The following is a 23,149-nucleotide window of genomic DNA, read 5'->3' on the forward strand; positions in this document are numbered from 1 at the left end:
TGTTTGGTGATTTCAGCCGAGTGCTGAAGTGGAAGGACACTGTTATTATTCCGACTGTTGGGTCTTATGGAGGACAAGGATTATTGCACCACCACCAGAAATAATGCGCTGAATTATTCACGGCCGCGGAAGTCGCCATCCAAGTTGCACCGTAAGTGTAGTGATTAGTCTGGAAAAGCTACTACATCAGGTAGAGACTTATTGTGTGGAACTGACTCCGTCGAAATAAAAAAAAACTCTCCAACTGCTGTAATAAAATATGTGTGTAACATTACGTCTTTTATTAAGTCACGGGAAAAAACCCAAAAGAATCATTTTTCCATCCAGACAGAATGGAGGCTCAATATAATCACGCAATGTTGCTGCAAATGCGCATTCGTAGAAATGACGAAATAGGGAAATCCCATTATATCTTGTTGTGAAGGGGATACTATAAGATATATTATGCGTTTTTCCTGCTTGCGGGTTTTGATTGATTCGACGGACTCGACAAGAAAATGTAGGGCTTTCTATATAATACACGTCTAATGGCTAATTTAAGAATTCCAAGGAAAAACGGCAGTCTGGAAAGACCCCAACATTCCATGTCTTCCGGTGCTGCCGGGATAAGGGTATTCCCATTTTCAGGTGATCGGCACAGCTCGGCACTGTAGCGATTAACCAGAACCGGTTTGCATACTCTTTTATCAGCGCTTCAAGGCTTCATGTGGCTTATATACCATACACGGGCTTTTGATATAAAACTGGGAGGAAGAGTTTTAATTCGGCATCAGTCTTTCATCTCACCGACAATCAACAACTGACAATAGAAAAGAAGTTGTACCGTAGGAAAACGCATTTGAATGACTCGTCTTCACATTTTGGTAAGTTTTAATTTATTGATTTATTTTTATTTAACTTTAAAAACTTTAACACAATTGAATTGGAATTTCCAGGCAGTTCTTTTGGTGTCTGTTTACGGTGTCGCTTCCCGGCCGACCGAAATGACCAACAACCCTGCAACCGAGTCCGTGAATGACCGTCTAACATTTGGAAATCTGAATGCTGAACTACCTGGAAGTTCTCCCTTGTCCAATCGCTTTAAAAGTAATTGAATTTAAAAAAAATTTATAATTGACAAGATGAGAATTATTAACTAAAATATTTTTACTTAAAAGGAGCCGATCAAACAGCGCAAAGTCACAACGGTATTCGATATAATGGAATGACTATTAAACTACCTGAAGGCGAAGGATACCTCAATCAACTGGCTGCCTCCAGCAGCAGTACAGAAAAGCCTAAAAAGCCAATCAACCGGATGGCGCGGATACACATCCGGATTGGATGAAATGTTCACGGTCGTTCCTTATATCAAACATCCTATGTGATTTTATCTCAACTGTCTAACTATTGACGACGTTATATGTTTATGACAAACTTTGATAGTATTATACCTATACGTAATAATGTTGACGAAACGCAACCCCATTTATATCGCCTGTGTACAGTTACGCATTAAATAAAACGAGTGTTTAGCAACGAAAGAAATGGACTGCAATGTGCACAGGAATTATTTGGAAATCCGACGGTTGGATTGTTGCAGCTTGGTTGAAAGAGTTGTTATGTTCATAATTTGACCTAATTTGAGCAGCCAATGAAATTGACGGATACGGTGGTTCGATTACATCTGCTGCCAGCTAGTTTAAACAGTCCAATCTGTAATTATAACAGTTTCTAGGGGTTTCCCATCGAATTAAGCAGATGTGTCCTAGCATAGGCGATGACAACATGCCTATATTGACTAGCCCGAGTAACCTACATAGGCTATACTTGTACAGCATCATCAAATAATTATTCAGGCTATTTACTTATAAGCAATTGTGCCTTGTGTCAACAGAGACTAATAGAATACATGGCCATAGAAGTGTAGACCTACATAAGTAGGGCGCATCTGTGCCTCAAATGACCAAGCTTTCCAACACAATAATGAAATATATAGGCGAAAGTCAATATTAAGGCACTATATAAAGGGCAGCCTCTGCCTATAACTGAACATACAGCACCTTCGCTTAACACCGAAATCAACACCATCCAAAAATGTTCCAGAAATTCTTTGTAAGTAGCTTTATAATATTTAATCCTAAGTTGTTCTTGTTCATTATATTCGACAAAGACAAAACTTTTATTTTATTGTTTCCTGTTCAATTTTTAATTAGCTCCTTGCCTGCGTCTTGGCTGTGATGGCCATCGTCTACACCAACTCTCTACCCACCGAAGAGGGCGAAAATGACGAAACCTTCTGCAAACCCTTTTGTAAGTTGTCCTTTATTATTGGATTCCCCTTATTACAAATTCACTACTTAATTTTCAATGTCCCAAAAAACAGCATCCTGCACGAATAGCACAGACTGTTCCAGCAATCTGATTTACAAGACCTGCCGAGCTAACCTCTTTGGCAACAAGCAATGCTGCTTGTAAATCCTCGAAACAACTTCAAGTCGAAATTTCGCCACAAGAAATTTAAAATCCTTTTTTGCACTTATATTAGCATATGCCTCGATAATTTAAATTAATTAACTAAACGAGGTAATAATTGTAATAGCGGGTGTTTCAATGCATTTGTTGTTCGTTACGAGCTTCGAAGAGAAATACACTTTCACAGTTTCACCACACAAAACTACTGGATGTCGCACTCGCTCTAAACCGCTCTAAACGTTATACAGCATGAAAATCAAAGCTACGCGCTGTTATTGAGAACGAAAAAGTGAAATGGAACTAAAGGCCGGCGTAGTTTTGCAATGCCAGTGTGAATAATGCACGAACGCATCACCTTGACAGTCCATATTCGTGTCCAGAAATGTTTACTTTCCCGGCAAATTGGGCAAATTATGCTATCGTTATTTACAACACCAGTGTTGAACCGACCATAAAAAAATGAATCAGATTAATTATATTGGTAAAAAAGTAATTTCCAACATTTCTCAAAATATTATTTAGTTAGCAAGTTTGTTTAGTTAGTTGGATAATTAATTAGCAGCATCAGAAGCAGCATGTGTGCCAATGTATGCATTGAGTTATTCGAACGGTGGCTAGATTAATGACGAGTTGCAAATTATATGTTGACCAATTATTTCCTCATTTATTGACTGTCAGCCAATAAACAGAAGCTAATTAAATTTGATGACGCATCGGACTCAATAAATCTTTACACAAATGACGGTAAATGATAAAGAAAAATAAATTCGAATTTCAAATTATTTTTGGGAAGAATATTATTTATATTTTTACCAAGAAAAATGCGCGTTGATATTAAAATTTGAAGCTGTGGACTGTGGTTATATTTTCAACACTTGCGTAACCGTAGTTATTTTCGTCTGCTTGACTGCTTTCGTGGCTCGGTGGCTGCACGAAAAATACAAAATAAAATTACAAAATGTGGTCGTCGTGTAAAAACTCCTGTCGGCTCTCCATGCTGTTTGGCAGGTAATTAAAAGTAAGAATACAAATGGAATGATTTATGAAAGCTCAAATAGAAGAGTTAATCCTGTTCAAAATTTTGGAAATATTAGTTCCTGACACGGAGGTTCCTGACTAGCATTTAGGTGATTTAGCATGTATAAGCCCCAGCCCCAGCCCCCTTGTTGATAGCTACATATGACATTTTGTTTGCACTAATAAGATGTTACCTTTCCATTTGTCAGATCTGAGGCCTGAGCTGATTCAGCTGTCAGGACAACACAATATATGAAAGTTTTTCTTGCGCTGGTATTGACTTGTCATCAACAAACAATCTCACTATCATTGCTAGGATAATCTCATTTGTGTTACTTTTGTATTCCTGCGACCTGCTATGTTTGAATGTATTATGCAGAATAATCAGACGGACAGAAGTCTGATTCAGAATAATCAGACAAATCAGACAAATGAATAAATGCAATGTATTACATGGAAGCATTCACTCATTCCATTTATTAGCAATTAGGAGTTATATTAGGACCCTAGCTGTCTCATTTTCAACATTTCCTTGCTTGTTATTGTTTCTTTCAATATTTTTCCTAACCCATTTCTAAAATTTTTATTTAGATAAACAGCATCCCGTTTGACTGGAGAAACTACAGATGTCGATCGAATTTCGTCTCTCTTCTTCCCCTTTCTTTAATTGTCCTCGTGTACACTGTACACCCATGTGACTGTAGGTGTATTCACCAGGACACCCTTTTTGGCCTTTTCCTATCCCGACCAGGTGGATTCAACTTTTCTGCAAATGGGATATGGAATGGGTGAAGCATATTATGGGGAATGGATGCCAGATGCCTGGCCGTATTTCCCTGGCTTGAAGGTAGGATACAAGTATTTCTATTCTTCCCTTTTTTAACTATTTGATGGCGTTGATTATTAATCGTTACGCCTAAATAGTACAGAATACGATTATTCTTGAGCTATGGCGTTGATTGGAACTGTTTTCTCTTGTCAGTTTTGGTTTACTCAGTTAGGGTTCATTAGATAACTCCTTTGAAAAAAGACTGTAGATCAGGCTTGTTTTGTACCTCACAAAGTGGATCAAATTCAAAAATATTTTATCTTTAAACACAAAAATTTCTTTACCAAGAGGGAGCTGCCACCATATTGGCACCCCTTTGTTGGTAAAAGAAGCCAGCTTTTGTAGAACTAAGATGAATTTTGAAATTGAAAATGGTATTTATTATTTGCTTAACTGAGATTCATACAAAAGAGATGGACATGACAACTCTTGATAGAACTCAATTAATAAAACTTGGGATTAAAAGGAAATGGATATAATTAGAAACTCGAAAATATATCGGTTTTCTTAAAAGTGGTCCGTGTCAGAAAACTTTCGTTACTAGTTTACACCTCATTGTGTTTAAAATCTACAGCAACGGCCACCTCTGCAGGTCTTGTGGATCAAATTGCTCGAGCACTGGGTGCTGTTGCTGCAAGAACCTGTAACAAACATAATCCCATTAGTCGTTTCCAAAGCGTTGAGATTTATAGATTTCGTCAAGCCTTGATTGGTGTCTTCAGCGTCATTTATAACTTATTTTTAAACGAAGAGCGTGGTAAAATTACTTACTTAACCAGCGACAGCTTTTTAACCAGAAGAACTGGTCTCCCGGCTCGTCGGAATTAACGGGTTCATCTTCAGTGGCTGCCGAGTTGGTGTAGACGACGGCCATCACAGCCAAGACGCAAGCAAAGAGCTTTAAAAATTTAACCGAAAAAACAATAAAAAACACAACATTTTCAAGAGATTTGAAGAAGAGATTGAACTAATTTAGTTATTGTGGAAATCAATACTTACAAAAAATTTCTGGAACATTTTGGGTTATCGCTGCAACTGATACTGGACGAGTTGTGATGATAAGCTCAGAGAAAAAGCTGTCTTTTTATACTCGCATTTTCTCTACTCAGGTCCCACAGACTGACTATTTCATTTGCATTTAATCATGAAAACCAATATTAATTTATGCCTTGCAATTAGAGCAGAGCTGCTGCTCATACACTATCTGTGTTGATTTAACTAATTTTTATTGACGCAAAGCACATATCTAGATATATATTCTACATACTAACACCAATCTAATCTAATACGCATGTCTATCCTTTTAATTAAACAGCTTTCCGGATCCAGGTGCCAGGGGTGTCTGTGCTGACGTAGTGACGTGACATAGACTTGCTGAAGGCCTCCGCTTATTTGTCTGACTAATTAGTTTTGCAAAAAAAAATTACCAAAGGGTAGTCTTTTTTGTCATCATAGTATGGGATGGATTAGTCGTCGATTGCCTTTTCTCTCCGATTTTGATAATAACGACCGGGTGGCACGCAATCCTACAACTCACAGGTATGTCGCCCTCCTCGTCTCTCCCCCCAACAGCCAAAACTTGTTGCTCTTTTGCGTCCGAGATACATATCTTGTTCGTATTTTCTAGATGAAGTCAGAGGAGAAATTATAGAATGAAAGCTCGAGAAATTGATGGAACAAGGTGTCAAACTCTACTCTCGCCAGCCTTTAGCGTCGAACGTTATCATCCTTAAACCTCTCAGCGCATCTCCACTGCCGAGTTAGTTAAAAGGTATTTATCTCGTATTTTTTTTTCGTTATCTCGTATTAAATCTCGTTAAAAAAAAAAAAAAAAAAAAAAAAAAAAATTTAAAACGTTTTTTCGTTCAGGGTTCGCCATCTCTCATACCGGTCTATTACAGCAGTAGCCAACCTTCGAGTACTACGGCGTACAAGAATGTCCCACCTCTTACGATGATAATCGATCTGACTTGCCACAACGAATTTATCTCAAGTTTTGTTTTTATTATTTTTAATATGCCGTGCATATCAATTGTTAGTAGTATTGTTAGTGTTTAGTGGTTAGTAGTTAGTAGTAGAGTTAGTAATTGGGGTTAGTAAGGGTTAGTACATGTATAGTTATATTATACAGGACGATATGGGGAATATCAATGGGATATAATATGGCGGAGGGGGGGGGGCAATGTGGCGGAAGTGGGGATCGAACCCGGGACATTTGAATACAACGCTAGATGCTATATAACCATTATATCATGGTCGCATATCTTCACCAAACTATTTCCGGAAGTGAATCATATCCTAAAAATGTATTGGCTGAGCATATCTAACAATATTTCATTTTCAGGCTGCATTACCTAATAGCCTAGTGGTATAGTCTTGAACTGACACGCCGGAGTTCAGGGTTCAAATCCCACCAAAGACATTTTTTCACTAGGTCATTCTACCAATTTGCGCAACAAGAAATCTCAGAGTTACCTCATAAGAAAAGAAGAAGCGAAAGCATATGGGGTTTTTAATTCATTCTTAACAAAACCAGAGTCATCTTGGTTGCAGCAGGAGATGAGTTGAATTCAATTTTTTTAAATTTTTATTCAAGTTTAAGGAAAACAAAATTACAAACAAAATAATCACAAACTACCTTGCTAACGCAGGCTCTGAACGCAGGTAGTTGACATGGATATGTGCGTTGGGGCATTCCACCGCTAGGTGACTCTACTACTACCAACGGAAAATCGTCTGCTCGGACGTCAGTTCCAAACTTGATGGGTTGGCAAGTTCAAGTTGGGAACCATAAGTCGTGTTTACTGTTTAGATGATAGCATGATAGATTAAAGGTGAAATAATAATTAAAGATGATTTCTTCCTAGGTATGGGTAAGGCCACTCGAAGGCCACGAGTTAATGTTTCCGCCGATGGATTTATTTGAAGATTTTATTTGATTTCATCTGATTTGAACTATACTCGTCATTTCCTGTGATATTGGAGAAGCAGCCAGGAGAATCAAGACACCATCTCGGACATCATGGCCCTTTGATGAAGATCAGGTGATGGAGTTATTCAAAGGTTAGCATCCATGTTTCTTCTGCTTTAGCGCCTGCCATTACTTCAGTTGTGTCTCCTTGTGTTTTAATTGCATTACAAGTTTCATAATCAGGTCTTCTCAATGTATGACCTAACAGTGGCACATAATTTACTTAAAAGAAAGAATGTTATGATGTTGAACTCGAATGGACCTTCTTCATTAATTGAATATTGAAATGGAAACTCCTTACCCTTCTGTAGTTTTCTTTTCACTGGGTACTCGTGTACATTCATGTGAGTGTGAATGTATTCACGGGGACGATATCCTTACCCCTTCCCAAGCTCCTGATGTTGCCACTTTTACCCATAAGTGATAGACTCGTTCACAATTACATTTTATTCTTTTCAATTAGGTACATAAAAGGGGTTGGCTTAACAACAGGAATCAGAACTAGTGAAAATTGTACATTTCTGAATGGAAATGGGTATTACTAATGGTATTTTTCTGCATTATGTTATTACCTACTGATTCGTTGAACACATTCCGAAAAATATTTTCTTTATTTAACATAGTAACTAACCCTTTTTAAGTTTTAGTGTTGAACCAAGAATTCTGTTTTATTCTTTTTAACAGGTCCATCCAAACTTCCTAAGGGACTGGCTTAACGAAAAGGACACAAAGGAGGTTTTCATGGAGTCCCCATAATGGGTATCAACTATAAACTAAACATTTGTTTACTACTAATCAGCGATGCAATAGTATAGTATACATGATTAATTCACTTTTTATTAATTAGGCAACGAAATAATTTCGTCATGGATATGCAGACCGAGAGAGCAGTGTACCCAATTAGTAAAACCGGTGGACGAAAAGAAGTTTAAATTCACCATTCCGGTAAAGTTGAATTTGAAACGAGTATAACATTTATTGTTTCTTTTTTAAAGCATCGTACTTTCTGCGGAAGTGGAAACCGTAAGATATATTACCGCAATTAGCAACTATATTATTAATCCTGTAAGTCGGTACTCAGCAAATGCGAATTTGTTGGATTCGGAACGATAAAACGTTTAGGTACAGGATATAAAACTGTAGAAGGTCTATTTTCTCATGGGGTTCATCTTACGCCGTATTTTTCAGGCCGCCAGGCGCCAGCTATCTGTGCATTGGCTCGATGGTAATTTTTGCTAATCTGATCTAATGACATGGTCAAGAGTGGGAGAATTGCATTATTATTTATATAATAGGCTAAGGCCATAGGAAACATTTCAGCTCTTATTGGTCGACGTAATTCGAAAGAGAAACATGCCAAGAGGCAGAGCAGATTCGCTTACATCCGACTCTGATCCGGATTTGATAATTTGTTCACCTCCGGTATACGTTCGTCATTCTACACCACACCCAATACATGCAACGGTAACGGTGTCATTGGTACTTTAAAGTAATAGAAAAGAAAAAAAGTTTGGTGCCATGAAAAGTTTTCACCATCCAGGTTCAGCTCATTTTTGGATAGTAGCACTTGTGTTCAATATAAATTTGTTTCCTTCTTGAAGTTGAAACTTTAGACGGATGTACTGGCGTTTCGTTGTTTTTTGATTGTACAATAGAGATCACGCCACGAAAAATCTTCGCTAATTAGAAATATTTTTGATAACATTTTAAAACTTGGCGTCCTAAAAAAAATGAGATCTTGTCGTGTTGGTGTGATGTGTGAATTGTGCGATGTTGGTAGACAATTTGTAGACGGGAGCAATTTTGGCAATCGTGTGTGGTCTTATCTTATCCACGGCAAACACCTTCAATTTTCTTTCTATTTGCCATTCGTTCATATTACTGTCCAGGGCAAAGATAATTGAAAAAGGGAAAGTTTTTTTTCTCCTTTATTCCATGAAAGTTCTTGTGTGTGCGGTGTAAATCACTTCAAAATTGTTTCTTTTCACTAACCCACGGTACTCGGTTTTGTTTTCTTTAGGGCAACTCATTTTCCCTGTTGTTTGGTGCTGGCTTGCGACACTGACCGGCATTTGAACAACATGTTGAGCTGTTCGCTTTTGCTGTTAGCATTAAGCAATCACTGAAACCTATGCAAGGAAATATTTCACCTGTACAGTCACCTTGAACCTTGGTAATTATGTTAAGGTCATCAATAATATTGAATTATGATATTTCATAAAAAGGTAAATTTTTAAACGTTAGTTTATTGTAGATTGCCAATCACAAAAGAGTATCAGGTCATGCCAGATGCAACGTTTTTGCGTAAACAACTAAAAATCTTTATGGGCCTTCGTAAGACAACGATTCGAGAAAGTTATTTGGCGGTAAACAATTAATAGTTCCCGTTGCACTGATTTCTCGTTTTGCATTCGATCTAATACCAATACTGATATCTAAATTTGTGGTCTGTTGGTCTAAATTTGTTACCTTCACCTTCTTTTTTACCTGCAGCCCCACCCTCATATTGGCATATTGGTCGTCTCTTTTTCGTATAAAATCGTGGAGGAATGACTTGGAAAGTATCAGTTTTCTAGCTGTTTCAAACAAGTCAACTACTGCTCCCAACATGAAGGTAAAAATTGTAACAACTAAATTGCATGTTTCACAAGCTGAACAACTAGAAGAAAGTCTTACTTGACTATGAAAGACTTCCGTTCACCATTATTGCTGAGAGTTGAGACTCAAGCGATAAATATTTTAGTTACTTAAAATAATTTTAATTTTTTTAAATTCCAGTTCTTCATCCTCGTTGCCCTTTTCGCCTTCGCTGCTGCCGATTCCTACAAGGCGTACGAACCTGCTGAGTACAAAGCACCAAAAAAAGAGGCTCCTAAATACGAAACCCCCAAGTACGAGGCTCCCAAGTACGAGGCCCCTAAATACGAGGCTCCCAAGTACGAGGCCCCTAAATACGAGGCTCCTAAATACGAGACCCCCAAGTACGAGGCTCCTAAATACGTAGCCCCAAAGTACGAGACTCCTAAATACGAGGCTCCCAAGTACGAGACCCCCAAATACGAGACTCCCAAGTACGAGACTCCCAAGTACGAGACTCCCAAGTACGAGACTCCCAAGTACGAGACTCCCAAGTACGAGACTCCCAAGTACGAGACTCCCAAGTACGAAACTCCCAAGTACGAGGCCCCTAAATACGAGGCTCCTAAATACGAGACTCCTAAATACGTAGCCCCAAAGTACGAGACTCCTAAATACGTAGCCCCAAAGTACGAGACTCCTAAATACGAGGCTCCCAAGTACGAGACCCCCAAATACGTAGCCCCAAAGTACGAGACTCCTAAATACGAGGCTCCCAAGTACGAGACTCCCAAGTACGAAGAAGTGACATACGTAAGTTTTCATTTAACTAATCAACTCAGATGACGCAAATTAATTTTCATCCATTGAATCACATTTTCAGGCCCCCCAACCCTACAGCTTCGGATACGATGTCCAGGATAAAGAATCTTACAATGACTTCGAGCACAACGAGAAGTCTGACTACAACGTAGTCACTGGATCCTACCGTGTTGTTCTCCCCGACAGCCGCATTCAGATCGTCACCTACAAAGCTGACGCAAACGGATACACAGCTGATGTGAAATACGAAGGCGAAGCCAATTTCCCCGAGAACGCTGAGCCCCAATATAAAGCTGATGCTTCCTACTCCCCTCCATCCTACAAGGCTCCCCAATACCCAAAACCGGCCTACGTCGCCCCCGCTTACGCCGCTCCAGCCTACACTACTCTAGCCTACACTACTCCAGCCTACACTACTCCAGCCTACACTACTCCAGCCTACACTACTCCAGCCTACACTACTCCAGCCTACACTACTCCAGCCTACAAAGCCCCTGCTGCCAACCCGAAATATTAATTTCCGTCAATTTTCGTTTTCTTCTTTTTGAGTTATCTTAATTAAAATCTTATTATTTAATAAAGTTTTTAAAAGGTCTTACTTCTCAGTTCTCAACATCCTTTGGCAATTTTTGTAATAACGGTGCCATCGTCGAAATCTACAATGTAGGGACAAATGGTTAGCTATATCTAGCAAACTCGAACTGCAAGTGCCGAACATGCAGTTGCAATGATAGGTAGCAGTTTTAGCAACCGGGATTAGGTAATGTTACGCTCACCCTGACGGTAAGTCAAATTTATGAATGAACTTTATTCAATTGTTACCAGAGCGAGTGAGCGGATGAAAATAATTCTTATAATTTGTGCTTAAACAATTAACACAAATGATTTGATTAGGTTGATGTTGATTTTTGATTTGGTTTTTGGTAGCTGTCGCAAAATGAAATAATAGTATTAGTAGCCTTAATTTGTACTTGGCAGTAATTTTTCAAGTCAGAACTCAGAAAGTTGCGCGTGAAATTTTTTTTGTTTTTATTTTTAATCTTCGGTTCTTTTCTTCTCCACAATCTCCATAAACGCCATAAATAAATTGGGTAAAATGGTATGTTCGAAAGAAATTAGATGTCGCTAAAATCGCATTGTTTTCTTCTCAGTTCTCAGCGTCGAAACTCGAAAGATTTAAATGGAGTTCGATTCACCTGAAGGATTAAACCAGAGCTATAGAATACTATAGCTATAGTTATAGCTACTAGCTGTGATTACACGATATTTATCAAATTTGTTATTGTTGTTAATCAACGTCGAGCTTCCTAAATTGGCATCGCCGATTCGCCGCTTCTCGATTAGGGAAGTTCGTCTGCAGCGAGTGCAGGCCGCCAAGTGCCACCTGCCAACTGCCACGGTGTGATTAATTTAAAAGTTTTTTTTTTTTTAAATAGTGAGATTATACTGAACTGAGCCTTTATTAAACGAGACTGTAGAATTGTTATTTTCCCAATCGAAATACCCAGTGTTATTCACGGGCATACCGTCCCCGTTGCACTTGCAAGTTGCAAGAGGTTGAAAGTCAAGTCTCAAGGATACATTTGAAACAGCCCAAATCACATGAATAGCCAATAGTGAAGTATTTAACTGTTTATTGTTTCACCCACACTTGACTCTCTACACTTTCATGTGGAAAGAAAGTTTCTTTTTACACATACCTCAGTAAGTCCAACACAGAAACGTTATTCATGTTATTGTTATTATTAGGTTCCCTCTTGAATTTACAGTTTCTTAGAGGTGATCTTCAACTTATCTCTACACAGAATTTAGAGAATTCATCAAGTGATGTGTGTTTCAATTATTTTGGAAAATTTCTAATTTCAGATTTTGTCAGACTGAATGAAAATCTCCTTCCGAGTAAAAGAACAACACTGTTTAATGAGGATTTTTTGTTTGTAAATCGTTGGCTGCTGTAAACTCTGGTTTTAGTTCCTTGTTGTTTCTTGATTTGAGGTATCAAATTGGTGTCACTGCAATGTTGTTTGAAAATTGTTGGTATCTTACTAAATGTCCATTCTCCATTCAGGTTAATCCCTCAAAGCTGTTTTGTGGACTGGTTTCTTACAGCACTATTTGTTGCGTCACTGAGATCGCGAGTAGGCCGCCTACGTCAACAATCTAAAACGCAGTGTGTTTATTGGAATTGTGTGGTCCTGGCACGGTGATCCTTGAGCCAATACTCGCCTTCGTCCATGACAGAAGAGTGACTTAACTACGACCTGTAACTACGGCCTGTAACTACCCAACACGAGGTCGCTGGGCATTCGCAGTCAAGAGGAACTATGCAACCTTCCACGGCAGTTGCAGACCCCCAAGATCTCCTGGTCGTTCCTTGAGCCCGATTAAAGGCAAGTCCCTGTCAGGGTTGTTAATATCGGTAGCGCGTAAAGTGACACCTAATAGAAGATATTCGTACTCTTTACTGTGTTGATGATGGAGAAAAAGTCGAACACTCGTTATGGTTACTTAACTTTAGATTGTCAAGTTAAATTTAGGTATATTTTCAACATGTTTCAACGGAAACTGATGCAGTGGTTATTAATTATTTTTCAATTACCATTGTAGAGTTCAACCTGCAGACGGTTTGCATGTCCTTCACGCTTGAAGGTCGCGGGGAACATTACGTAAATCTGTCAATGCGGTGGTGTAGAGGTTGGGTGAGAACTGGACGTGTTGCATCATTATCAAGCAGGTACAAAAGCCACTAGGCTCAGCCATTTGGTATTCATTTTGATTTTGGTTATTGTAGACCCATCCCCAACTACGTCAACCAAAAGAAGGAAAGGCGAGTTTGCATTTTCTTCACGCTCGAAGGTCAAGTAAAACATGTCATACGACGGGGGAGAGGTTGGGTGAGGACGACACGTGTTTCATCATTATCAAGCAGATACAATATCCGCAAGGCTTAAGAGGTGGGTCAGGGTGAGAAAAAGTCGTATAAAAGGCAAGAGATAAGGTTACCGAAATCAGTCGAGTGAGCATCTCCGACCCGCAACAACTACTGTGCACTATTTGTCACTAAATCGCAATCATGAGTAAAAAATCTGTTACTTGTATTTTTGTATCAATTTCTATTGTTTTTCTTATTTCTTAATATGCTAGTTATTACACATTAATTTTCGAATTGTTTATTGTCTAGTTGCTTAAAAGGAGAAAAAAGGCGAAATAATCAGTCGAATGATGATCTCCGACACGACAACAACTGCCGTGTACCATCGATCACCAATTGCATTCTTCATCGTTTACAGGGGTAAATTTTCAGTTTTCAACATGGAATTGTGAATCAACTCTTAATTTTGAAATATGTCAGCTATAAGTAACGCATATTAATGTTAAAATTTTTTATTGTATAGTAAACTGTGTCGTCGTTCTGCTGTTGGTTGTTGTCCTCAAATACTACACCACCGAGGCTTCAAAGTATTACACTACAATTTATGCTGCCCCGAGCTGCATCACCAAATAGCCCGAGAATTACATCGTGATTCCATTCGTTTTAAGCCATATCCATTTGGTATTAATTTGATATTGATTTTTGTAGACCCACCCCCAGCAACGGAAACCTGCAGAAGGAAAAGGCCAGTTTGCATGTCCTTGACGTTCGAAGGTCACGGAGATCATTACGTAAAACGTGTCATGTGGTGGTTAAGAGGTTGGGTGAGAACGGGAAGCGTTTGCTTCATTATCAAGCAGGTATAATAGCCGCAAGGCTCAAGAGGTGAGGGTGAGGAAAAATCGTATAAAAGGCGAGAGAAAAGATTTCGGGAACTCAGTCGAGTGAGAATCTCCGACACGGCAACAACTGCAGCTCAATATTTGTCACCAACTGCCTTCATTGTTATACCGGTTCGCAATCACGGGTAAACATTCATTTTTATTTCGAGTCGTGAATCAATTTTATCTTGTCTTCAGTTGATATGACCAGTTATATTCGATAATTAATGTTCAAATCGTTTACAGTTTAGTTAACTATGGCGCCGTGCTGCTGTTTGGTGTTGTATGGTTAATGGTTGGGTCGACCACGGGTGACCCGATGTCTCCTGGACATGGTGGATACCAAGCAACAGCAGCGAAAGAATAGTGCACCACGTCGCCGCCTTACTACACAACAACGTCTAGATACGCAACATCTACTTGCTGCGCCGAGGCTCCTAAGTACTACACCACCGAATATACTGTCCCAGCCTACTACACCGAAGTCCCCTAGTACTACACTACTACGAATGCTGCCCCAGCCTAATACACCGAGGCTCCATCCTATTTCAATACCAAAGAGGTCGAGTATTACACTGAACCGCACAAGTACTACTATGCCAGTAACTACACAACCACAACTGAGACGGCTAAGTACTACGTAGCCCAGACTTACAACACAGCAGCTGTTTCTTCCTACTACGTTGAACTGTAATACTACACCGAGGATCCAGTCTACTACACCACAACCTAGGCTACACCCAGATACTACGACGAAGCCCCCCAACAACTACCACACCGAAAAGTTTACTTCATTAAGTATAACTCTGCTCCAAGCTACACCAAACTGAGGCTCCTGTTTACTACGCCAAGGCCACCGAGTATTACACTACAACCAAATGGTAAATATTCTGTTTCTACATGGAGTTTTGTTTCATTTTATTATTTTTTCTGTTCGTTAATATGCTAGTTATTATTGGAAATTCATTTTCCAATTATTTACCTTTTAGTTAACTATGGCGTCGTGCTGCTGTTGGCTGTTGTATCCTTGATGGTTAAATCGACCACTGGTGTACCGATGTCTCGGGGGAATGTGGATACCAAACCGCAACGCCGCCGTTTTATAACACAACAGCATACGCAACAACCGGTTACCTACTTCACCACCAATTCCCTGGAGTATAATCCACAACTGATGTCCCGAACTACTACACCGAGGTCCCAAAGTATAACTCTGCCCCGAGCTACACCACCAAGGCACCGGAGTTACTACACCACCAAGGTACCGGAGTTACTACACCACCAAGGCCCCGGAGTTACTACACCACCAAGGCCCCGGAGTTACTACACCACCAAGGCCCCGGAGTTACTACACCACCAAGGCACCGGAGTTACTACACCACTACGTATGCTGCCCTAGCCTTTTACACCGAGGCCTAAGTACTACTCCGTTCCCAGCTACTTCACCGGACCTCCAGCTTATTACGCCACCAAAGCGGTCAAATACTACACCGAAGCGCTCTAGGACTACTCTGCACCGAATAACTATACAGCGGCTGCTCCCTCGTACTACGTTGGACCGAAATACTACACTGAGGTTCCAGTTTGCTACACTACAACCCACGCTGCCTTCAGCTACCATACCGAGGCTCCGTTCCCATACCGATGCTCCTAAGTACGACACAACTAAGGCACCCGAGTATTACATCACTACTTAGGCTGCTCCGACCTACTGCATCGAAGCTGCGAAGTATTCCACTGCCCTGAGTTACTACACCATTAAGGCACCTGAATGTTACATCACAACCTTCGCTTCTCCAGTTTACTGCAGGGAGTCTCTTAAAAACTACAGCCAAAATTTATGATGTATTTAATTGTGTTCAAATTTGTCGGTCGCATCTTAATAGTTACTTATCACTTGGAATCGTTGAGCTTAAATGAGAAAATACATTTTTTAATGGTAATCATCTTCTACGATTTCTCTTCACACCTTCAATCCTTTTTACATTCGGATTAGTTCATATGTTGGAGTCGCTTCTATTGCTCAAGTCGCTTTGCATTACGATTTACGAAAGATACGTACTATTTAATGTTTACTCTAAATTTTTGAAGTTAATAGCTCTATTTTTACTTAAGTTGGCGTAACAAATGAGTTGCAGAATGTTTAGTACTTCACCGAAGTTTAAAGTCTGGAAATGATTAGGCATTTGGTTATAAGACGCAGCAAACACAAAACTTAGAAAAGGAATTTCTTTATTGTTCCACCTCCACCCACAATTCCACCACATTTTACAATCACATACACACATAAATACATACATACACTTGAGTTAACCCTTTGGCTGCCACGCCATACAACCCGTAGGTTGCTCTCTACTACTCTACGCGCCACGTCTGAAGGATCTATGACCAAGGTGGGACTTGCCATTGCTGACAAGTCCGTGCTGAAAAGGGGGAACTATGGTGCATTGCCTTGTAACAGGCGCCTTGCGGCAGATTTTGGGCTGGTGCGACTTTCCGACCCCACGGCATGAAAACCACGAGGCCGAACAGCGCACGCAGCCCGTGCTAAGGAGCTAGGGGAGAACAAAGGCGTGGCAGACAACGAGTTAACTAACACTCACAAACATATTACCAACAACAAATGATGATCTGCGCCGACATTTTGGAGATACCGGCGACGTTTTGGTGTCCACCTTCTCGACGTTTCCTCTGCATTACCTGAATAAAGAAAAAACAATTCTTATTTAGTGACATGCCAATAAAAGTTACATAATACAGATAGAAACAATAATCAAGTTTTTTAGCTTAAAGATTTAACGATGCAATTTTTTTAACTTAAAAACCAGCTTGCAATATTGAGAACTGTTAACTGAACAAAGCTCACTTGCTAGTTTTTCGAAAAAATTTCCGGAAGTATACCGGAAGTAACCACAGCTCCTCAACCATTGAGCTGTCATCAAATTAAACCACATATTCGTGATTTCCATGAAATTTGTGGTCGATTAAGTGTGTTTAAAACGAAATCCAAAATTTGGCCAAAATCGAGAATTTTCCTGAACTATAGTTCAGGAAAATTCTCGAAACCGGAAGTACGCGTACGTAAAAAATATAACATGAACTTTACCACAAATTTTACGAGGATCACGAATATGTGGTTCTTTCGTGCGTCAGAAGAATATTTACTGAACTACTGACTGAAATCTGAAAACCGGAAGTAGAAAAAAAATGCAATTTTCGATAATTTAACAAGTGAGCTTTGTTGGGGGAATAGTTATCGTCAGTTATTACCAAATATTTCAAAAAAACAACTGTAAATAAATGTTTAAAGAGCTGTGCAAAGTAACTGAAACTGACTGTTTTGACAGCTGCAAATTATCAAAAAGCCATCTAGCGTTAGAAAAAAGAAACGTCCAAGTAAAACTTTGTTTGCGCGTAAGAAGGGCCTGATTTGGGAAACTATTACACAGACAGAGTTTAACGCAACTAGACTATTAGTAGATAACCTACGAAAATAAGTCAATTGTTGGGTACCTGGGCATAATCCCGCGGTGAATGATTACAGGTGTGTCACAGCGGGCGGAAGCGAACACTGAAGTGATCCAACTCGTCAATGAAGAAAGACAAGTTCTGTAGCAGTTCAGACAAAGCAGTGAAGCTAGATGAGCGGACGTCACGAAGATAAGGATGGAGAAGACATTGGTGGAAATCCGTCTTCCGTCATGGACAAAGGTCAGCATTGGCACAAGAATCTCCGTGCCAGGACCACACGTATCCATAAAGGAACTGCGTGCTCTGTAAAAAAAATGTTTTACATTAATTGAAATATAAAAATGAATAAAGCATATCAATCTTTACCTTTACTAAGAAGCACACTGAAATGTTCATGCTGAAAAAACCATAAAAATGGAATTCACAGCAATCCATGTTCAGCACTCACATGTTGAGATAAATTTCCTGATGCTAAAGACAGTGTCATGAAGTATTGCAGTGGTGTGGTGATAGGTTGTATTGATGCTTACCTTTATCATATGGGATATGAATTTATGAAGGCATTTGACTTTCATCAAGCAGATCTGGTACAAACATGGCAGGTCACTTCACACTCTTCATGTCTCTGAAACTGGAAATGAGACAAGGAAATTATCTTCATTATTTACAAATTTACACAAATTTACCCAACAGAAATAAAACTCTACCTATCTCTTAGCTGGATGACCTTCTAAACAGAAGTAAAAACAGCTACAAACAGCATGCTGTTGCAGGGTACACCACCAAAATTGCGAGATTCAGAAAAGATCCTATGGTTCATGAGCAAGAATACCTATGTTGTATGAAAATCTGAATTGTAATGGTCTGGTAGCAGTAATGGGGAAATACCTTATCTCAGAACATTTGTATTCCAGTATATGTGTGCTTCAAACATGAGTTTTAGGCTTTTGACAGCATGAGGATCTAATGGATGGAAAGTGACTGAGCGCTAAGTCAACTTGTTGGAATGACTGACAGTATGCATCTAGAATTTGAAGAAATAAGTTGGTACAGTACAAAAATAAGGAAACTATGTAAAGATAAACCTACATATGATACGAAGTTCAATTTGGCATTTGAAATCACAGGATTCATTGAAATTTCACGATGTCAGAATGTCAACATGGGCGACACTGGCGACATCTAGTAATGAGTTTTGAATCTTAAGTTAGTTGCACATCAGTCAGCAAACAGATATTTGACATTTGACATTACACGTCGTGACTTTCATAAGTTACTTACAAAGTTTAACAACAGAGATCGGATGACAAGTTAACTGTTTTTAAGTAATTGATAAAACAATCTTTAGCTGATGATTCTTACTGCATCCTTAATTTCAGCCGAAGTTTTCATGTAGCTACCTGGCCAACTAGGTGCTCATGACATTAGAAATGAAATGGTCTAATCTAATAATGCAAGCTCACAACCTGTCTTCTGAAGCAAAATAATTTTTGTTGCAAGGTATTTATTGTACCAAAATATTTTTAATTACTGTGTTCTTTAAGGCAATAATGTTCATGTTAATTTTTCCCTGTCGAGTTGTAGATCTTCAAGATATTTATGCCTTTTCCAGATCCAATTCTTTGCTGCTATCTATTTTGGGTACAACAGTGAGAAAATGCTGCTACTCAAGATTATGTGGTGTTCTTAATTCTAATTTAGGACAATGCAAGATTGATTGATTTGAGGTTTGGTTTTCTGTTACTACATCATGTGGTTTAAAAATTATGTCTGAATATACTCTCCTTTCAGGTTAATCCCTCTCCACTGTTCTAGTTGCTTGGAAACCAACGAGAGATTGCTGGAATTGAAGACTGATAATTTGTGTTGATGTAGATAACTTACATGTGCATAATCTGGGCTCCCTTCTTTTCTGTGGCCCCGTTTCCATAACTAACACTAACCAACGTCCGCCGGTGGGCGGTGGTCACTCACTCGCTGTGTCAACCAGGAGGAGGGGAGGGCTCTGGTCGAACGGGGACTTTGAAGGCCCCTGATCTGATGAAAACTTTTGGAGGGTCATGAGTCTAAACCGGAAACCTAGTATGACTATATCTCTCCAGTGAAACTGGCCTCGTACTTCTCTCTTCTTCTCGGACCAGATACTATCTCTGGTGGCCGTCGACAATTCCAACTGCATGTGCGAGTTTTAACAAAGCAATGCGCAGCCCATGCGCTACCCAATGAGACAAAAAGCGATATTTAATTTTTGTCGAATTAGAAATTTTTTAAATTAGTTCTGGAATAAGTAAAATTTTTAACGTGTAACTGACAAAATTTTCAGCAAAAATAAAATACCGCTTGTTGTGTCGTTGGGTATTCTTGCTCAAATTCGCACAAAAAAAGTCAATCAATTTGAACCGGACGCTCTGTTTATTGAATTAAAAAAATTTATTTAAAATATTAAAAATAAAAAGAAGATGTATTGTTTATTATGTACATTTTGCATATTGCAAGAGTTACGTGGACATGAATTTGAAAAATGGTAGGTATTTATTGGTGGGATTATAGGGGTGTGGAAAATGATATGTAGGTATATGTTGTGGGATTGAAAAATATGAAGGGGAATGTTGGTGGGATTATAAGTTACGGTTTTAATCATTACCTAACATTTAGGTGATATTTTTTTACAACAAACCTCAACTTTTTTTAAAATTCCCAACATCCTCTACATTCCTTTCCCAATCCCCAAAGAATGTTTATTATTTGTTTGACATGAATTACTCATATTTCTGTTTTTGTTCCCTCTGAACATGTAAACGATAAACTGCAGACCCAATAACAATTAAACAAAATAATGATGCAACTTCGGTAACACGACACCAGCACCAAGGAACAGTCAGTTTAATATTATGCAAAAAGATCTTTCACCAGCATTGGCTGCAACAACGTCCCACATCGTACAGCAACTACGGAAACCTATAACCAAAATGAAATGAATTAATCTTCAGAATCAATGGATATACTGTCTGAAAAGACAAATTATTGTCACATTATATCGTTTTCAATAGTTAATTCAAATATTCTGAAAACATTTTCTGTAGTACTAATTACCTGAAAGCTATTGTTGAAACAAAATTTACATGAAACTAGATGCATCTAAGACTTAATACAAAATCATTGGAACTTTTACTCTACACTGAAACTGAAAGAAATATTCTTTCAGTATCAACCTATCTTATGTTCAATCATTTTCCCTTTACACAGTCCAGGAACACCTTTAACCATCTGGCTACATCAAATCCATGTGCACGTTGGGCAGCAACGAAGGAGCTCAGACTTTACCAGGCTGTTTTCATTAATTAAAATTCATTTTTCATTCAAAGACCGACCATAAAAAAATTTTTTTTGTAAAGCTTACTTGGTCAGAGAAATAAACGGAGACCTTCAGCAAGTCTATGTGACGTCACTACGTCAATACAGACACTCCTGGCACCTGGATCCGGAAAGCTGTTTTAAAATAAGACGATAGAGACATACGTAGACTAGATTGGTGTTAGTAGGTAGAATATATATATCTAGATCCATTTGTGTCAATAAAATATTCGTTAAATCAACACAGACAATATATGAGCAGCAGCTCTGCCCTAATTACAAGGGATAAACAAATATTGGTTTTAGTGATTAAATGCAAATGAAATATTCAGTCTATGGGACCTGAGTAGAGAAAATGCGAGTATAAAAAGACAGCTTTTTCTCTGAGCTTATCATTAGAACTCGTCCAGTATCAGTTGCAGCGATAACCCAAAATGTTCCAGAAATTTTTTGTAAGTATTAATTTCCACAATAACTAAATTAGTTCAATCTCTTCTTCAAACTCTTAAAAATGTTGTGTTTATGTGGTTTTTTCGGTTACATTTTTAAAGCTCTTTGCTTGCGTCTTGGCTGTGATGGCCGTCGTCTGCACCAACTCGGCACCCACTGAAGATGAACCCGCTAATTCCGACGAGCCGGGAGACCAGTTCTTGTTCTACTGTCGCTGGTTCAGTAAGTTACCACGCTCTTCGTTTAAAAATAAGTTATAAATGACGCTGGAGACAACAATCAAGGCTTGACGAAATCTATAAATCTCAACGCTTTGGAAACGACTAATGGGATTATGTTTGTTACAGCTTCTTGCAGCAACAGCACCCAGTGCTCGAGCAATGTGATCTACAAGACCTGCAACGGTGGCCGTTGCTGTAGAGGTTAAACATGTAACCTAGTCCAACACGTTTTCTGACACCAACCACTTCTAAGAAAAATTTTGTTTCTTTTCTAGTTATACCCATTCCCTATTACATCCCAAGTTATATTAATTGAGTTCTATTACGAGTTGTCATGTCCGTTTCTTTTGTAAGATTCTCAGTTAAACAAAAAAAAAAAACAAAAAAAAAAAAACACTTTACCTTATAAACTACTTCGTTCTGCGATAACTGGCTTCTTAAAGTTCTTATACCAACGAGGAAGTGCTGCCGGTGTGGCGGCAGGTTCGTCTTGGTCATGAAATTTTCTATAGTTGCACTTTAGCGGTGATAAGCTCGTTACTGAGCGAAACAGGTTAGAAAAAGGTGAAATTGATCGACAAAATCCTTGTTTTCAAGGGAATTAATGCGATTTCATTCAGAAATGACGGTAATGAAAGCCAGCATCTGCACGATAGGGATTCCCCCACTAATAACTGACAATAGTGTAAGCAGGTTTTCATACCTAATGTCGTGGCTGCCACCTTCGAGGGGCTGGTGTTGTTGGGTCACTGTAGTCCTAACTTACGGAACCGAATAGTTTTTGCCGCGGGGAGAAGGTGAAAACGAAGCCTGCATTGAGAGGAAACAAAGCAAAGAAAATTTAATTTATAATTAAGCGAAAAAATACATAAATTCTGTACGAGTTTGTTTCTTTCACCTGAGTGATTTTCATACTAACAAAACAATTTTTTTTTACGAATATTGAAATAAAAGAGCATTTTATAACATTTCCTTCTGTCCTTCCTTATGGGTTTCTACAAACTTTGCTTATACAGAAATCATATAAATTACTTTTCGTTTAACAATCACATTTTCAGTTGGGTACCTTTAAGAAGTCAAACGCTGAGCTGGCTGGATATTTTGGTTTATCTGAAACTGGCAAAGAAGAGAAGAAACACCGCAAGGTTAATACCCAAATCTTCCAATAAGCTGTTGATCCTGGACAGCAATAACGATTGAGTACTTCCGCCTGGATAATCTTCAAGGGAT

General features: G+C 38.8%; 1 protein-coding gene and 8 long non-coding RNA genes across 13 annotated transcripts; 8 read left to right on the top strand and 1 right to left on the bottom strand.

The window, feature by feature from the left end:
- The first annotated feature begins 739 nt into the window (after positions 1–739).
- Positions 740–2,651, top strand: LOC124350257. Its single transcript, XR_006920596.1, has 5 exons — positions 740–863; positions 936–1,086; positions 1,158–2,094; positions 2,196–2,292; positions 2,366–2,651. It is a non-coding gene; the product is annotated as an uncharacterized LOC124350257 (long non-coding RNA).
- A 697-nt stretch (positions 2,652–3,348) lies between these two features.
- Positions 3,349–3,964, top strand: LOC124350485. Its single transcript, XR_006921015.1, has 3 exons — positions 3,349–3,462; positions 3,549–3,581; positions 3,681–3,964. It is a non-coding gene; the product is annotated as an uncharacterized LOC124350485 (long non-coding RNA).
- A 5,572-nt stretch (positions 3,965–9,536) lies between these two features.
- Positions 9,537–11,268, top strand: LOC124349897 (pollen-specific leucine-rich repeat extensin-like protein 1). 2 transcript variants are annotated; one of them, XM_046800828.1, is made up of 6 exons: positions 9,539–9,637; positions 9,765–9,885; positions 10,050–10,169; positions 10,335–10,661; positions 10,732–11,031; positions 11,062–11,268. In XM_046800828.1, exons 2-6 carry the CDS (start codon positions 9,880–9,882, stop codon positions 11,185–11,187), a joined length of 879 nt encoding a protein of 292 aa, XP_046656784.1. In that variant the 5' UTR covers positions 9,539–9,637; positions 9,765–9,879; the 3' UTR covers positions 11,188–11,268. The 2 variants fall into 2 exon arrangements, with proteins under 2 accessions (XP_046656783.1, XP_046656784.1); XM_046800827.1 differs by having other exon boundaries at positions 9,537–9,637; positions 10,732–11,268.
- Positions 11,269–12,297: 1,029 nt separating this feature from the next.
- Positions 12,298–13,483, top strand: LOC124350389. The gene is made up of 4 exons (XR_006920880.1): positions 12,298–12,665; positions 12,739–13,207; positions 13,278–13,404; positions 13,462–13,483. It is a non-coding gene; the product is annotated as an uncharacterized LOC124350389 (long non-coding RNA).
- Positions 13,484–13,595: 112 nt separating this feature from the next.
- On the top strand, positions 13,596–14,179 carry LOC124350442. Its single transcript, XR_006920964.1, has 3 exons — positions 13,596–13,747; positions 13,852–13,962; positions 14,066–14,179. It is a non-coding gene; the product is annotated as an uncharacterized LOC124350442 (long non-coding RNA).
- A 233-nt stretch (positions 14,180–14,412) lies between these two features.
- Positions 14,413–15,629, top strand: LOC124350273. Of its 2 annotated transcripts, none has more exons than XR_006920631.1 (3): positions 14,413–14,569; positions 14,670–15,304; positions 15,413–15,629. It is a non-coding gene; the product is annotated as an uncharacterized LOC124350273 (long non-coding RNA). The 2 variants fall into 2 exon arrangements; XR_006920632.1 differs by having other exon boundaries at positions 14,675–15,304.
- Positions 15,630–18,879: 3,250 nt separating this feature from the next.
- LOC124350460 lies at positions 18,880–19,853 on the bottom strand. Its single transcript, XR_006920985.1, has 3 exons — positions 19,779–19,853; positions 18,984–19,076; positions 18,880–18,918 (listed from the first exon to the last, which is right to left on the bottom strand). It is a non-coding gene; the product is annotated as an uncharacterized LOC124350460 (long non-coding RNA).
- Positions 19,114–20,129, top strand: LOC124350298. Of its 3 annotated transcripts, none has more exons than XR_006920690.1 (4): positions 19,114–19,204; positions 19,274–19,394; positions 19,473–19,621; positions 19,686–20,129. It is a non-coding gene; the product is annotated as an uncharacterized LOC124350298 (long non-coding RNA). The 3 variants fall into 3 exon arrangements; XR_006920689.1 differs by having other exon boundaries at positions 19,117–19,219; XR_006920688.1 differs by having other exon boundaries at positions 19,117–19,394.
- Positions 20,130–21,637: 1,508 nt separating this feature from the next.
- LOC124350197 lies at positions 21,638–22,129 on the top strand. The gene is made up of 3 exons (XR_006920432.1): positions 21,638–21,700; positions 21,800–21,920; positions 22,046–22,129. It is a non-coding gene; the product is annotated as an uncharacterized LOC124350197 (long non-coding RNA).
- Positions 22,130–23,149: the final 1,020 nt, after the last annotated feature.

This window comes from Daphnia pulicaria, chromosome 7 (genome assembly GCF_021234035.1).
Source record: "Daphnia pulicaria isolate SC F1-1A chromosome 7, SC_F0-13Bv2, whole genome shotgun sequence".
NCBI lineage: Eukaryota > Metazoa > Arthropoda > Branchiopoda > Diplostraca > Daphniidae > Daphnia > Daphnia pulicaria.

Excerpts from the sequence above, each read along its gene's own strand:
- LOC124349897 (XM_046800827.1), top strand. Across the intron at positions 10,170-10,334 it reads ACGAAACCCCCAAGTACGAG|ACTCCCAAGTACGAGACTCC; the intron begins GCTCCCAAGTAC and ends CCCAAATACGAG. Across the intron at positions 10,662-10,731 it reads AGTACGAAGAAGTGACATAC|GCCCCCCAACCCTACAGCTT; the intron begins GTAAGTTTTCAT and ends TCACATTTTCAG.